Source organism: Mastomys coucha, unplaced genomic scaffold, assembly GCF_008632895.1.
Source record: "Mastomys coucha isolate ucsf_1 unplaced genomic scaffold, UCSF_Mcou_1 pScaffold3, whole genome shotgun sequence".
NCBI lineage: Eukaryota > Metazoa > Chordata > Mammalia > Rodentia > Muridae > Mastomys > Mastomys coucha.
In genome coordinates, this window is record NW_022196909.1 from 34,358,025 (window position 1) to 34,375,378 (window position 17,354).

Below are 17,354 nucleotides of genomic sequence, written 5' to 3' on the forward strand. Positions count from 1 at the left end.
TTTTTTTTTTTTTTTATTGGCCTCTCAAATAGTTGACTCTCAGTTTTGTGGATCGAACTTGGAAAAGTCACAAATTCAAGATCTCCTTGGAAACAGGCTGTGGGCTATGGTGGACTGAATAAGAATGGCCCCATAGGCTTATATATTTCAATGCTTACTTATAGGGAGTGGCACTATTTGAAAGAGTTACAAAGAGTAGAAGGTGTGGCGTTTTTGGAGGAAGTGCGTCACTATAGGTGGGCTTTGAGGTTTCAGAAGCCCTTGACAGAGTTAGACTCTCTGTCTCTATTTGTCTCTTTGTCTCTCTCTGTCTCTCTCTGTCTCTCTCTCTGTTTCTGTCTGTCTGTCTGTCTGTCTGTCTGTCTGTCTCTCTCTCTGTCTCTCTGTCTCTGTCTCTGTCTCTGTCTCTCTCTCTCTCTCTCTCTCTCTCTCTCTCTCTCTCTTTCCCTCTCTTTCCTTCTGCCTCTGGATCAGGATGTGGTTCTCAGCTACTGTTCCAGCTCCTAGCAACAGGCTGTCATGTAACACCTTCTCCCCTCCCCCGCCCCCCATGATGATAAGCAGGCTCCAATGAAATCCTTTCTTTTCTATGAGTTCCCAAGGTCATAGTGTCTCTTCATAGCAATAGAACACCGAGTAAGACCTAAGCCATTATGAGAAGAGTCCATTCACAACCTTGTATGTAGTTACTATGTGCATTCAGTCTTTTTTACGTAGCATTTATAGTAAGCTTGTTGTGTTACTGTCTTCGTAAACTCAGCTGTGATTTGATCCGATCCATGGTTTCCTACCCATCATCTGAAGGTGTGATTCAGTTAACATGGGGGTCGCGTGAGACAGTCTCGAGAGGATCACTCTGGACCTCAGGATAATCTTACTGGAGAGTAATAGTTGGGAAGTGAACCGAGTTGTCCCTCTGAGTCTTACAGAACCTGGAGTTTAGAAACCAGGAGTCCTAGAGATGTCAGTCAGTATCTGGAGCTTCTGCTTGGAGGCTCTGCTCCCCCTAACTGAGCTGTGTGGTAACTCTGGGCAAGTCAAGGATTCGTTTGCTCATCTGATTATTTATTTGTTTGTTTACGAAGCCCCTATGTCTCCCCTATGGGCAAGTCAAGGATCCCTTTGCTCATCTTATTTATTTATTTATTAAACTCCTTATGTCTCTCCCTATATCTTGGCACTGCACCATGTCTTTCATTCTTGTTAGCGTCATGTTTAGGGTGAAGAACAACACTCGCCTGTTTCTCTGGGGGACATGGACACCAAACCTGGTGTATGGGGGATATTTTCTATTTGACGTCTCTGGTACTGAAGTGAATTATAACTAATGTGATCCCATTTACTTTGTTCTATTTAAATATGCCCCAGAAGCGTATTTATCAGAAGCATATGGCTTTGACCTGGCTGGCAGAAGGAGATTAGGTAAGGCAAACTTGGTTAGAAGCAGGGAGCAGGGAGAGGGGAAGGTCTCGGTGAAGCTGGTGTTTGAGGGCATGCATGGGTGTGGGCGAGTTTTGTCAAGCTTTTGTCTTGGAAGTAACTTCTAGGAGGCTCTTTTTTTTTTTTTTTTAGATTTATTTTATTTATTTTATGTGTATGAGTACACTGTAGCTGTACAAATGGCCGTGAGCCATCATGTATCTGGAAGCTGGGAATTGAACTCAGGACCTCTGCCGGCCCCCGCTCGCTCTGGTCTGCTCGCTCTGGTATAATTCACTGTAGTTGTCTTCAGGCACACCCGAAGAGGACGTCAGATCTTTTTATGGGTGGTTGTGAGCCACCATGTGGTTGCTGGGATCCGAACTCAGGACCTCTGGAAGAGCAGTCGGTGCTCTTACCCGCTGAGCCATCTCACCAGCCCTCTAGGAGGCTCTTTAGGCCCCTCCTGGGATGTGAACCCAGAGAAGAGATCCAAATCTTTTTGGAGTTCAGAGACATTTTGGAGAGACAATATTTGAAGTTCTTATGGTGTAGGGAGAAAGTCCAGGAGATGGGGTTGCTTCTCCTAGAAGAGGCAGAACCAACCTACAGAAGGAGCGACATGGTGGCTTTGTGACCTTCTCCGCCTTCCTGGCAGCAGGAAGGTCAGCTTTTCCCAGAAGGCTTCTTACTCTAGCCCTTGTAGGTTTTTTTGTTTGTTTGTTTTTCTTATTTCTAACGTTTTATTCCTACACATCTTTGCAGAGGTTGCTCAAGCAAGCGCATTCTAGAACAGAGCAGAATGGAATATGTTTATTTACTTAGGATCTGGCAGGTAGAAGCCAACTTGCCTTTGCACGATGCAGAGGGATGGAGGGGAGGGCGGTGCAGAGGAATCTGGACCAGAGCGTGGCTGGCGGCCATGATGAACAGCAGAATCCTCAGCCCTAATGGCTGCCTGAGGAAGGAGGATGGGAGGGGACCATTAGCACTCCATTCTGGCTTTTTCCTTCTGCTATGCCTGCGTCATCTTCTCTGCTCCTATTGGCTCTCTTCTCCCAAGAGCTTCTCTCTGTCCAAAGTTCTGCCCTTTGCCGACTTGGCGTCAGCGCCATTGGTGGTCGCAGCACTGAGGGATCTTGGCCTCTCTTCTTTGGAATGAACTTGGGAAAGGTCCCAGTTCTGGACCCTCCTACAGAACTCATTTTCTATAGACACGTGGATGGGTGTTTCAGTGTGCGTGAGGTGCGGGGCTAGCAGTAGGTCTGTGTCTCTAAGATGAGCCACCACAGATGGCTCTATTCTTAAAAGAGAATGCCTTGGGCTGGAGAGATGGCTCAATGGTTAAGAACACTGGCCGCTCGTCCAGCGGTCCTGAGTTCCACTCCCAGCTCACAACCATCTGTAATGGGATCGGATACCCTCTTCTAATGTGTCTGACAGCTACGGTGTACTCATTTGCAGAAAATAAATAAATAAGTCTTGAGAGAGAGAGAGGGAGAGAGGGAGAGAGGGAGGGAAGAGCCTGGCTGACCTTTACAGTAATGGAATTTTCACAGTGCAAGCAGAATTGAACAACTAACTAGATTCTACTTCTAGGTTTCACCTTGTCCTAGCTGCATGACTTTTGGCCACTCTGATATTAAAAATGAGTTTTCTGTGGGAAGTGGAGGTAAAATTACTTAACGTCAAAAGACAAGCTGGAAGGGCGCTTCCGTCATGCTAGAAGGACTTCCCGCTGCAAGCTCTAGCAGACCTCAGACTCAAAGGCCTTTACATAGTCACAAAGGAAGCTTTCTTTGCTCACCCTTATCTTAAAGCATTGGCTCGAAGGAGTTCCTATGCAATAATGAGTGATGTCACTGGGGGCGTGACTAGCTCTGTGCCTGCGTGTGATTGGTTCAGCCAACCGTCAGTCATGGATTAGAGGGACTCACGTAGCTTTACCTTTTCCGGTTTAACTATTGGCTAGTGATAAATTCTGAGATGTCTTCAGTTGCATTGCAATTGCGATTCAGTCGCAGCTGAGCTGAGCCCACTGATTCCAATGACAGTTTCAAACCAGATGGGAATGGTTAAATCCCAGTGGGTCACAAAACAGAGAGGCCTGAGCGTGAAAGGCCACATCTAGAGAGAAGAAAGGCTGAAAGGTGTTCAAGGTGTGAGGGTGTGTGTGTGTGTGTGTGTGTGTGTGAGAGAGAGAGAGAGAGAAAGAGAGAGAGAGCGAGCGAGAGAGAGAGACAGAGAGAGACAGAGAGACAGAGACAGAGAGAGAGAGATTAAGCAGAATGAGTTACGTGTGTGTAAGAGTTCAGTAGACAGAATTAATTTTTAAAAATGAGAATGTTAGTTGCGAACAGAAGGCATCTTCAGAACCACAGAGTTGAGAAGAGCAATGGATCTAAATAGAATGAAGTAAATAGCGGAAACCCAAGAAAAGTTTGAAAGCGAAGCTGGAGGTAGATATTTATCCTTTTAAATGTCGCACACTCTCCTCTTAAGTTTTCACTATCAATGAGTCACCCAAGCGTTACAGTTTATTGCCATCGCTCTTGGTTTCTAGGAACTGATGAATGAATCAGAGGGAGAGAGAGAGGGAGAGCGAGAGCGTGCGCACCTTAACCCTTGTGTCCAGTATTGTCTTGTTGAGCTCGTGTGCTGGGGGCTCAGTACTGAAATAAGAACAGTTTGCAGACCGTTTTGACAATGAGTCACAGAGGGGAACAACATCAGTACTGGCTTGCTCAGGTGTGAAAGTGAACTCAGACCCTCCAGGTCCCCTGCAGAAGTCCTGCAGAGACGCAGCCCAGAGGAACGGGTCGTTTTAAATTTTTAATACATTGGGTTTTTTTGTTGTTGTTGTTTTGTTTTTGTTTTTGTTTTTGTTTTTTTTGGTTGTTGTTGTTTTGAGAATTTTATAAAGTGTGCTTTGGTCGTACTCATTCCTATATATTTACATCATGAAATATTAATCAGCAGTTATGAAAAAATTTATGACAGCCGCGGTTAAGTGGATAAGGCTAAATCAATCAGCCCTAGGAATTAAACACAGACCCAGGAGGCACGATCCTACTTTCTCTCACGTGTGGGTGTTAGCTTTGAATCCTCAGATGTAGAGGCTCCATTTGGATACCCATAGAGGTCAGGGCATCAGTAAGAGGCCGTGGAGGGTTCACTTTCAAGGGAGGGGACACAAACGGGACTGGTTTAAACAGTTACAGGGAAATAATGGGAACAAGCAAAAGAAACTTGTTCTAAGTGCTGCCGTTATGTTTTCGCGACTCCATCTAATCATGAGGGGAAATAGAGTCAAGGGAGCTGGGGACCTCCCAATAGCTGAACAGCCTCTGTTTTAAGGTGTCTGAGTCTAGCCATCTCAGGGACATTTTCTCCATCTGGCTGGCAGGATCAAACGAAGTTCATGTTCCTTGACTCAGGTACCAACTCCAAATCTGATTGGTGGAAACTCCCTTGCTCAACCCCTTATGTCAACATGTGATTGGACAATGCTACAGCCCACGCCGCTCTCACTTGCGGTTTCATCCTTTAAATGGGCTGTACAAACTTCCCTTCAATGCGGTAGTTCAGCTTCTGAGTCTGTTCTGGGGCCCTGATCGTTAGGAGGGGCTTGAATACAATACATCTTGGCCATCTGCATTGATCTGGTATTTGAGTTATGTTGGATCTAAGCAGCCCCCGGAACAGTGAAATGGGAAGGGTTAATGTGGCTCAGGGAGGATGGAAGTGCAGGGAAGGGATTAATAACACTAAAGAACTTAAGGGAAAAAAAAATCTTTGAACTTGGAGCTATAGAAGCTTGTGTGTGTGTGTGTGTGTGTGTGTGTGTGTGTGTGTGTGTGCGCGCGCGCGCGCCCGTGCGCGCGCACGCTTGTGTGTTTAAAATGGAGTTACCCTATAAAGGCATGATAGAGCACCTACTAGGCTGCAGGCTAACAAATAAAAGCCCAGTACCAGGGATGGGTTACCTTTTTTGGAGCTGTTGGCTAGTGAGGCTCCACAGACCCCTGAACATTGAAGGCTGTTGCCTTTGCTCTTGGTTACCTGCTGGGAATTTATACTTCTACACAATTGTTTTGTTTGTTTGTTTGTTTGTTGTTGTTGTTGTTGTTGTTGTTTTGGCGGGGGAGACAGGCATGGTCAGATAGAAGCCCTGCCACATCCACACTGAACGCCATGGGAGTTAGTTACCTAAAGGCCAAGGATGAATGGTGCCCGGGCCTGGAAAACAAGTGTTAGTAGCGATTTAATTGACATTCAGGCTGAAGAAGACCTCTCGAAACCCAGGTGGTCTGAGGAATACCCCCAAATAAATAATCCACAGTCTGACTGCATTAAAATGTAAATTCCTGTGCATTATAAAAGCCATTATAAGCCAACCTGAAATCTACGTAATGGACTGAGAAAATGCACGGGGATATTTAGAATTATTATATATGAGTGATTAATGTCATTACTGAATAGAGAGTTCTTAAAGATCGATAAGAAAACCACACATCTCTTAAGTGAACATGAAATCACTAAGATTTTAAATTGTTCAGCAGCAGAACAAAACATAGAACAATAAATAAAATACTGTCGTCAACTCAACTGTGATTGAATGGTAGGAGGCTATAGGAATAGCTTAGCAGCACAGCACCTGCTGCACAGCATGTTCTGTGATCCCTGGGGAGCTTGCATGTACATGTGCTCACATACGTGTGTGTGTGTGTGTGTGTATGCATGCACGCACACGCATATATTTGTGAAGATGCCAAGATGTATTTGTCAGTATTAGAGAAATAGGCACTTAATTATATCATTTTTTTTTTTTTTTTGGGTGAGCAAACTAGTTTTGCCCTCACAGCAGAGAGATGATATAGGCAAGAACTGTGAGGAAGGTTGTGTGTTTCCTTCAGGGATGTTAAGTTGCTGCTTTTCACTTGAGGACATCAGCAGTTATAAAGTCAAGCTTCTTATTGCCTGGAGGCTTTTTTCTTAAAGGTTATATGTACCTGAAGAATAGAAAACCACTTTAGAAATAGAAATATCAAAAATCACTTGAACACTGGAGAGGTGGTTTAGTGATTAAGGGTACATACCACTCTAGCAGAGGACACAGTTTAGTTCCCAGCCCCCAGATCAGGTAGCGTCCAGTCACCTCGTAACTCCAACATCAGGGAAATCTGAGACCCTCTTCTGGCCTCTAAAGGTACCTGCATGCGCGTGTATACACCCATGTCCATAAAGATGAAAAACATCTTTAAAAAAGAAGAGTTCGAATGTATTTTCTTGTGAGAGCATGAAGATTAAAATGAAGATGTTAAGACCTTGTCCTCCAAGGTCGGTGTATGGAAAGATGGCACCATATTAAGCGAGACGTATAGTGCGTACGATGTACATGGACTGATCCTAATCTTGCTTCCAGGTATGTGTGTGAATGACGATATTGAAAGGGAAGAAATGACCCACATTTTAACTTTTCTGTAAGGAGTTGGGCTGTAGGTGTGTGCTCCGCACATCTTCTACGCTGAACACTCATCGTATTAAATTTATCGTTTGGAAGGTTTAATGAGAAAATGTGGCCAAGACACCAAGGTTAATAAAGAGGTCTTCCACATGTTACCTTCCTTCTGTTTTCTTTTTAGATCATTGAGCCGAGGTGTGAAATTATAGATTAAACTATTAGGTCCTGGGTTGCAAGCTCAGTCGTAGATGCTAGCCAGATGTGCAAGGCCCCAGGTTCAACCCCTTATACAATCAAAAGAAATGAGAGGTTGACTTCTTTAAGACTTGAGAAGAGATTGTAAACTTCCTCATGTTCAAGCCCAGGGAGAGTTAACTGGGTAGTCAATCCTTTATTTACATTCTCTGTACATGAACTGATTTGACTGTAATAACTTGGATCCTGTTCATCTTACTGTAGCCACATAGGAACCGTGTTTCATACCTGGTGGGCTATATTAGCCTCTTGTAAAAGGATAGTCAGCCTTCACTTTCCTCTTGATGTGCTGAACGCTGAGAGGATCCGGAGTTTTCTATTTTGAGGGGATGATATTATTACAGAGAGCTCTCATGCGCAATTAGGCTTTCAGCCTGTATGTGCCTGGATGCTGTGGGCCTTGGCAAGTGGCACTGACAGTAATGAACCTTGAAAGATGATAATGGGCTTGTCATGAGAGCTGTGGATGATCATGGTACTGGAGGATATATTTCTGTGCCTATGTTTTCAAATGTTAGTTTTATATATATAATAGTATATATATATGTATATATATACACATATATGTATATTACATGCATATACATATGTATATACATGCATACATATATGTACACACATGCACACATGTATAGGCATACATGCATGCATATATGCACATGCATGTATATGCATACACATGTATGTGTGCATACATTGTATGTAAATATATTTGTATATATGTACTATATATGTAAACACATACACATATACACATAGTCTTCCTTATAACTGCTTCATTTCTATCTCTTGAGCATAATCGTTTCATATTCATGACCTTACTTTTTTACATTTTTTGTACAAGTTCATTCCCTCTCTCTCTGAATGTTTGTGTATTGCATATACATATATATATATATATATATATATATATATATATTTAAAAAGCCTACAGCACCCGGTGTTCCCAGGTGGTCTCCCATTCAAGTACTAACCAGGCCTGACCCTGCTTAGCTTCCGAGATCAGACGAGATCAGGCACGTTCAGGGTGGTATGGCCGTAGACTGTGTATTATATATTTACAACTCCTGTGTACACGGGAGAAGCTCAGAGGGAAGACCTCCTACCTGTGTCACCTGATGCCTCATTTTTTTGAGGCAGGCTCTCTTGTTGAACCTAGAGCTTGTGTTTTTCAGCTGGGCTGAAAATAACAGACCCCAGTGACCCTTCTGTATCTGCCCCAGTTAGTGCAAGACCACAACGTGTCTGTTACGTGGACTGGGTTGGGCTCTGAACTCACATTTTCAGGGTGGTGCAGCAAGAGCTCTTAAACATTGAGCTACCTCTCCTGTCCCTTACATGTTCATTTTTAAACCCCCTATCAAGGCTGCTTTGTTTCTTTGATTTGTTGCAGGTTTTCCTATATTCTATACTGATCTAAGCGTTCCCTCAATCTGTGTTCTTTTTCTAATGCATTGCACTATATTTCCTATTAAGTTGGTTTCAAAGTTTTTGTTTTTCAGTGGATTAATAATGTATGTTTTGGGGGCTGGTGAGATGGCTCAGCGGTTAAGAGCACTGACTGTTCTTCTGGAGGTCATGAGTTCAAATTCCAGCAACCCCATGGTAGCTCACAAACATCTGTAATGAGAAATAAATAAAGAACCTGGGGGCTGGAGGAGTGGGGCCAGGAGCTAGCAGGGGTCTGAACAAGAGGGAGGAGGGAAAGGGAAAAATTAGAAAAAAAAATAATGTGTGTTTTTAAGCTATTGCCAAAGTAAATGAGAAACTCTTCCATTGTTCTTAAACATATTTTCTTTCTTCTCTTCTCTTCTCTTCTTTTCTTTTCTTTTTTTTTTTAGGGCGACTTTGGATCCTGTTATTCAAGAAGCTCTCAAAAGGTAATGAAGATGAATAGTTAAATCCCACTCAACATTTTATTTTCTGCTGTATAACCTTCTTTTCTTCAAGTTAGCCTAGAAACACAGTCTGGGATTTATTTACATATAGAAAATAATTTGAAGGTTTTTTTATATGATTACTAATGTTATTTTTATTTGTAATGGTGGTATGGTGTGACACTGTTCTTGAGAACAAGTGAACAAATGTCTACTCACTTCAGAAAAGGAGCTGACAGTAGATCAAAGTAAAGGCACCCCTCACCCCAGCTCTCCCTGGCGAATGAGTGGCTTTTATTAGGGCTACTTAGAAAAGTAGGGATGAAGGGTTATTTACAGAAACAGAAATGACTCAGTCAGCTTCATCACCAAGTCCTACCCCAGGGTGGGTGACATCTCAGAAAATCTGGAAACCGGGAGATCACCCTGACAGTCTACAGGCAGCTCTGTTGATCTGAGACTCTTTCAGGAGCTCAGTTGGTCTTAGAGTGTCTGTCAGCCATCTTTACTGCTATATATACCTGGGAAGGGTAGGGCCTTGCAAATTTGCTCCATTTCAGGGACTTCCGGATGTGTCTGAGTTGTTTACTTCCTGAGCTGAATGAGTTTCTGAGTAGGTTCGAATGTTTTACCTCCTCTTAGAGCAGTGGTTCTCAACCTTCCTAGTGTTGCGACTTTTTAATACAGTTCCTCATGGTGTGGTGACTCCACCCATAAAACTATTTCATTGCTACTTCCTACCTGGAATTTTGTTGCTGTTATGACTTGTCATGCAAATATCTGATATGCAGGATATCGGATATACGATCCCCAAAAGACACAGGTTAAGAACCGCTGCCTTAAAGTATCCTGTGTCTTATGAACTTCCCTGTAAGATAAAAGGTTTTTTTTTAATCTCAGAGGCAATTACTACCTAATGTGGGGACCAAACCCAGGGCATTGTGTATGCTAGTCAATCATGTCACCACTGTACCTAGCCCCTTTACTTAGGGGTCTTCCCTGTCAATGGGCCATAGACTCATGGTAGGACTGCACTGCAGGGTCCTTTGCGGTCTACCATCTGGCCTTCAGTGGGGCGCTTGGAGGTTTTATTTAGCGCATGTGCACAGTAATCTTATCCCCTGCCAACGGATCTACAGATGATGTGCCGTTTGGCTTAGCTCTTTAACTTCTGTTCTGTTGGAAAAGTGTACATGGGGGCTGTGGGAAAGATGGCTCAGTCGTGAATGTACTTCTGTGCAAATGTGAGTTCCAGAGTGCATACCCCTAGAAGCCGCGTCAATGCTGGTTGTTCCAGCCATGAAAGGCAGGAATAGAGGATCCCTCACAACAAGCTGGCTAGGGAAGTTACCCATATTTGTGAGTTGTCTTGACTGAGAGACCTTGCTTCAGTGGATAGGTGGATCAACCTTGTGCCTCCATCCCCAGGCATATAGATGGGCATCTTACATACATTTGAATATACATACAACACACACACACACACACACACACGCATAACAACACACTTGAAAATGGAAAAATAAAAGTCCATGCATGATCAAGTGTTCCTTTCTTGATCCAACACTGGAGTAGAAGTTGGTGTTTCATCAACATGGTGGCCCACCCTCAGCTATAACTGCCTGAAGCACCTACCTCACATGCTTGGATATTGGGAGGTCATGTCTCTCACCCCTGGTAAAGGCTAACTTCCTCAACTCTCCTCCTCACCTCTGATTCTCCTCCTAGACTCTTTAGCATGCATGCTTCCAATATTCATTCCATCCACTGGTCTCTCTGTCTTCAGTGTGGGAGGTATTTACTCTTCTCCACTCTTGGGCACAGTGAGGGTGGGCATGGAGTTCATTTGCATGCCAGCTCTATGTGCTGAACTCTACACACACACACACACACACACACACACACACACACACACAAAGTTTCTTCATAGTGTTTTCTTCAATGGTTCTTTATCTTAAACATTTAAGTTAGCACTGTGTAACTCAATACATTTAAAGAAATCATTTATATGATTATGGTCAGTATATTTTCTGGGATGATGTCTACATTCATGTGTGTGTTTGTGAAATGACCATTCTGGTAGTTCAAAAGCATCATAAGATTAGTAATTCACATGGTTAAATAATCCTGTATATACTCTATTTCTGTCTATGGGCAATGGATTACGTTTTTGTAACAGATTTCCCACTGTGTCCTTGGAAATGCCAGTACACTTGAACTATCTTCCCGAGGTAATACATTGTTTTTGGTTGCTCAGCAAATGACTTAAGAATAATGATGTAACCTCTTCCAGTTTTCCTACTTGTTCCTTGGCTTTGTCTTTACACTGAAGGATTCAGCTCAGCAGGATGTAGCGCTGTGGCTGGTTAGCATCGTTCTTGAGTCTAGTGATGCTATAAAATTAGATTGATCTCATTGTATAAAGGTTCACCACTTCTATGAATATATTCTACATGTTGAAGGACTTGCATGGTTTTAAGTGTTTTTTTTTTTCTTAGTAATTTACTTAAATTTACTGGCTAGTTTTGTGTGTCAACTTGACACAGGCTGGAGTTATCACACAGAAGGGAGCTTCAGTTGGGGAAGTGCCTCCATGAGATCCAGCTGTGGGGCATTTTCTCAATTAGTGATCAAGGGAAGAGGGCCCCTTGTGGGTGGTGCCATCCCTGGGCTGGAAGTTTTGGGTTCTATAAGAGAGCAGGCTGAGCAAGCCAGGAGAAGCAAGCCAGTAAAGAACATCCCTCCATGGCCTCTGCATCAGCTCCTGCTTCCTGACCTGCTTGAGTTCTAGTCCTGACTTCCTTTGGTGATGAACAGCCATGTGGAAGGAAGTAAGCCAAATAAACCCTTTCCTCCCCAACTTGCTTCTTGGTCATGATGTTGTGCAGGAATAGAAACCCTGACTAATATAGAAGGGCATTAGACCCATCATTGGAGCAGAAAGTTGGAGTTTGATCTACATGGTGACAGACCGGTCATCTGTAATGACCTGAAGTACCTACCTCACATGGATGGATATTGGCAGGTCATGTCACCACCCGAGGTGAAGGCTAAATTCTCTCACTCTTGTCCTTTTTGACAAAGTATATGAGAAAGAAACAAACAAAAGAACGACTCAAAGTTTAGTTTAGCCTAGGATTTGGTTGCTTGCAGCAGCTAAGGCATGGTGGCTGGAGTTTGAGGCATGCTCAGTCAGGAAGCAGAGAGGAGTGAATGCTTAGCTTACTTCCTCGTTTGGGTTCAGTCTAGGATCCCAGTCCCTCAGGTGGTACTGCCCATATCCAGGGTAGACCCTCCCTGCTCCATGACCACCATCTAGACAATCCCTCATAGACCTGCTCAGGGATTTGTTCTCATGATTCTAAATCATATCAAATAGGTGATCAAAGTCAACCATCAAAGCCAAGGATATACAATTCTTTGACAATAACAAATTGAGTTAGACTCTAAAACATTGTATTCAGGGCACTGATCTTGTTAGTGAAAATCCAGAGTTGAGTAAAAATGTCATCATTTAAAGCTTAGATAGGGTTTGTAATAGGTGACATCCACAACTCTCATTGAACATAGAAAAGTTGTAAGTATCCGTGTGCGATAACACTGGATCCTCAGAAGAAACATGAGTATCACTGTACTGGCTGGTTTTGTGTGTCCACTTGACACAGGCTGGAGTTATCACAGAGAAAGGAGCTTCAGTTGAGGAAATGCCTCCATGAGATCCAGCTGTGGGGCATTTTCTTAATTAGTGATCAAGGGAAGAGATGGGTGGTGCCTTGTGGGTGGTGCCATCTCTAGGCTGATAGTCTTGGGTTCTATAAGAGAGCAGGCTGAGCAAGCCAGGAGAAGCAAGCCAGTAAGTAACATCCCTCCATGGCCTCTGTATCAGCTCCTGCTTCCTGACCTGCTTGAGTTCCAGTCCTGACTTCCTTTGGTGACGAACAGCCATGTGGAAGTGTAAGCTGAATAAACCCTTTCCTTCCCAACTTGCTTCTTGGTCATGATGTTTGTGCAGGAATAGAAACCCTGACTAAAGGCAATTACCTAGCTTCCCCCAAATCTTCCTTATTCCTAATATTTATTTATTTATTATGATTATTTTATGAGCATTGGTCTTTTGCCTGCATGTATGTCCGTGTGAGAGTGTTGGATGCCCTGGAACTACAATTACAGGTAGTTGTGAGCTGCCACGTGGGTGCAGGGAACTGAACCCAGGTCCTTTGGAAGAGCAGCAAGTGCTCTTAACTGCTAAGCCTTCTCTCCAGCCCCCTGCTGTTGTATTTCTAAAACTGTGTTCTCTCCAAAAGCTTTCTCTATGCTCTAGAATTTGAGACCTCGTGTCACTGATCATGAATATGACTTAGAATAAAAGGAACATGGATTTGACTGATGTCATAAAGAGGAAGACTGAGTTCATTGTTGCGCAACAATACAATATGTTAGTCTGTCTTCCAACTTTGAGTCTAAAAGTCTCTATGTATGAACTCAGACTTATTCTGTTCTGCCTACATTTTGTGTATGACTCATTTACCCACTTCCCTGGTGGAGTTCTCTGTGGACTATGGGCTATGCATAACAAGGAACAGCAAGCCCTATCCCAGACTGAGTCTCGGTCCCAGGATATGGTTCTCAGGGCTGTCAGCTCTGAGTTTCATCTGCTTTAAAGACTTTGAGCTCCGGATGAGCTCAAGGAAAACTGAGTGGACGATTTCAGTTGGGTGCATACCTAACATACTGGGAAGGTTTGTTTCCAGTCTATGTCGGGTACCTCAGAGTGGCCATCATCCCGGTGCCAGCTGCTCTGAAAGTCCCTCTGGAGGCAGGGACTTTGCATGAGGCCAGGAGTGACCGTGAAGGGCTGGGGACGGAGCTCAGTCGGTAGAGGGCTTGCCTAGCATACATGAGTATGGAATCGAATCAGGAATAATGTGTAATCTGGAGTCACAGCACTTGGGTAGTAGAGGTTGAAGGATCAGAAATTCAGCCTGGGGACTGGCTCTCCCCTTCCCTTTCCTCTCACCCTCCCCTCATCCTCTCTTCTCTTTCTCCTTCTCTCACCTACTCTCTCTCGTACTTGTACACACACGCACATATACTTATGCACACATACACAAAGCAAAAGTGTGTGTGCATAGGTTGATGTGGGTGGATTCATGAATGCTCGTGCTCAGTAGGAGGAGCCCCTTCCCCCTTTCACTGAGCAGTCCTGGTCCTAAACAGCTGCCTGCCTGTGACATCAAAGGACAAATAGTTACATTGTTACAGAGGATAAAGAGAAGAGATTTCTTGTGGGTCCTTCCCCCTTTCACTGAGCACTCCTAGTCCTTAAACACCTGCCTGTGACACCTAAGGAGGAATAGTTACATTGTTACTGAGGATAAAGAGAACGGATTCTTATGGGCCCTTTACCAAAGGGGCCGGGGAGGCAAACATGAGGAAAACTGAAGAATGGTTGCCATTAATCTGAACCATTTTAAGTGTACAGGTGAGTCACATAGAACACTTCCTGTAAGAACCTTGGAACAGGGCTCAGCCTTATGTAGCATGCATGAAGCTTAGGGCTTGATACCCAACACTGCATAAATAGCTCATGGCAGGAACTACCCATAATGGCGGGTGAATGTAGGAGAAGAAAATTCAAGGTCATCCTTGGATTAAGTAAATTGGAGGCTAACCTGGGCTCCATGAGACTCTGATAAAACACAACAAATACAAGGAACTCATAAGCCTCATTCTTTGCTAGGCAGTGGAGGTCAATGCCTTTAATCTCAGCACTTGGGAGGCAGAGGTAGGCGGATATCTCTGAGTTCGAGGCCAGCCTGGTGAGAGCAAGTGCCAGGACTATCCAGAGAAACTCTGTCTCCAAAACCCAAAATAAGTAAATAAATAAACCTTAGCTCTTCATCACCTAGTTATATCATAATGGTAAGTAAATGCTCTGAACATAAGACATCCTGATTGTAGTCCTGGCTTCATGGCTCAAGGACCCAGGAGCAAAAGCTGAGTCTCTCTTGCACACACAGTGATATTGTCTGGGATCTTCTGTCCCTGGGAACTTTCAATTTTCTGATTGCCCCTCTGTCTTTCTTCCAGAACCACTTTCAAAGTTGCTCAGGACTTCAGAAATGAAGTCTGACATCAGTGTTTTCTCCCAGACCTTGCTGCTGTCTGGCTCCCTGGTCCCTGAAGATGTAAGGCAGTCATTCTCCCTGCAGGTTCATTATGCTTTGCTCGAATCCATGCTGAGGTTGTTACATTTGCCCTTGAAAAAAAAAATCTCTTAACAATGCGCTGCTGACACCTTTAGCTGGAGTGGGTGTTTAGAGTTGAGATTTCTGACGCTGGTTAAAGTTTCATTTCTGAAAATGCGGTGCTTAGTAGAACACCCACGAGAGAACTTTTTCTATACAAGGGCCCTGTCCTGGTTTTTCTTCTCTTCTCTTTTAAAAATAGATTTATTTTTAATTTTCACTCTTAATTATATTCAGATGTGCATATATGTGTATATATGTATGTGTGTGTGTATATGTATGTGTGTATGTGTATTTATGTGTACGTGTATATGCATGTGTGTATATGTGTGTGTATATATGTGTGTGTATGTGTATATGTATGTATGTATGTATGTGTGTGTATGTGTGTATGTGCATGTATATGTGTGTCTGAGATGCATGTGCACACATGTATGCACATGCATGTGGGTACCTATACATAGCAGAAGAGGATACTGGAGCTGAACTTTACGATGGTTGCAACCTGCCTGGTGTGCATGCTGGGGACAGAGCTTGGGTCCTATGGAAGAGCATCAAGAGCTCCCAATGGCTGAACCATGTCTCCAATCTCACTTAAGGCTAGGGCATGCTTCCATGCTTAGTAGAATTTGGCTTCTGTTCATTTATTTTTGCCTTTATAAGCAAAGGTCTCACTATACAAAGGCCACTTGGCTGGCCTCAAACTCAACATGAGGACCAACCTGGTCTTGAACTCCTAAAGCTCTGCCTGCCCTTGCCTTTTAATTGCTGGGATAAGGTATGATGGGATAGCTTATCCCATCATACCTATTGTTTTGATGTTGTAAGCAATATGCATTAATTATGCATTTGGTGAGGTTTAGCAGGGTCTCTCCACACATGCATATTGCATTGTATATCCTAAATCCAATCTTTTCTACCTCTCCCCAGCCCTGTGCAGTTCTTAATCCGTACTATTCCCTCCTGCACTTCAGTGTTGGTGATTTGAAGCTTCCATCTGCAGAACAAGTTTCTCCCTGTGTCTGACTTACCTCATTTAACACGCTATCTTTCAGTTCCACCCATTTTGCTGAAAATGCATGAATTTTGTTCTGCATTGTGGCTGAATAATATTTCTGTGTATGAGCATGTGTGCACATGTGTATATGCACACAACAAATTCAAAACATTATCCAGCTCTTGGGCACATAGGCTGAATCCATTTCTTAGCTAACAATGGCATGCAGGTGTCTCTTCTAAATGAAGGTTGGCTTCTCCATGGATGCACACTCAAAGGGATAGCTCAATCAGACACAGCTCTATTGTGAGCTTTTTTTGAGGAATCCTCATGTCGCTCTCCACTGTGGGCTAATTTACATATCCACTATCAGTGTATAGCGCTTTTTCTCACATGCTCTCTGGCATCTATTTCCTGTGCTTCTGCTCAGAGCCAATCTAAGCGGGGTGAGACGGGATCTCGCTGAAGTTTCCCATTTGCATTTTCGAGATGGCTAAAAATGTTGAACATTTTCATGTATTTTGGGCCACTCTTCTTTCTTCTTTAGAGAAATGTCTGATCTTAAATAGCATTACTTGTTATTTTGCTCTTCAGCATCTTGATTTCCTTATATAGTCTATGTTGTCTGTCCTCCACATGATGGATTGTGTGAACACCTTTTATTTATATTCTGTAAGTTAGCTTCACTTGTAACTTGTCTATACATCTTTAGCATTATTTTACTGAGTATTGCTATCTTCCTATCACTGTGCTTGACTTTCTATGTGTATATTGATAGCACTACAGATCCTCTAGCTTTCCTTTTATTGCACATATTTTATCCCACTTTGCATTTTCATTATGCCCTGAATAATCCTTAAAACTCACCTAAAGATCGCATGGACGGATGATTGTTTCCTGACTACAGAAATTGCTGGTTATAGAATTGTTTTTCAGATATGTATATTTTTAGAGTTTATGGCTGGGCACAATTTAAGATTTTATTTGGGGGCAAGGTAGCTGTCAAGGTAAGCTGAAATTATTTTGAGGGCTTTGGATTCCAAATTAGGTTAAGCTGGTGTTGATGCATCCCGTATGATGGGCTCTTACTGGAG

At 43.3% G+C, this 17,354-nt stretch overlaps 1 protein-coding gene and 1 non-coding gene across 3 annotated transcripts in view; one reads left to right on the forward strand and one right to left on the reverse strand.

The window, feature by feature from the left end:
* The window catches only part of Ank3 (ankyrin 3), a 642,120-nt gene that overhangs the window by 77,341 nt on the left and 547,425 nt on the right, over positions 1-17,354 (forward strand). For both annotated transcript variants that reach the window (XM_031347661.1, XM_031347659.1), the window contains exon 2: positions 8,980-9,018. In XM_031347661.1, coding sequence (XP_031203521.1) covers positions 8,980-9,018 — 39 coding nt within the window. The remainder of the gene's footprint in view (positions 1-8,979; positions 9,019-17,354) is intronic.
* LOC116075547 lies at positions 8,064-8,182 on the reverse strand. Its single transcript, XR_004112591.1, has one exon. It is a non-coding gene; the product is annotated as a 5S ribosomal RNA (ribosomal RNA).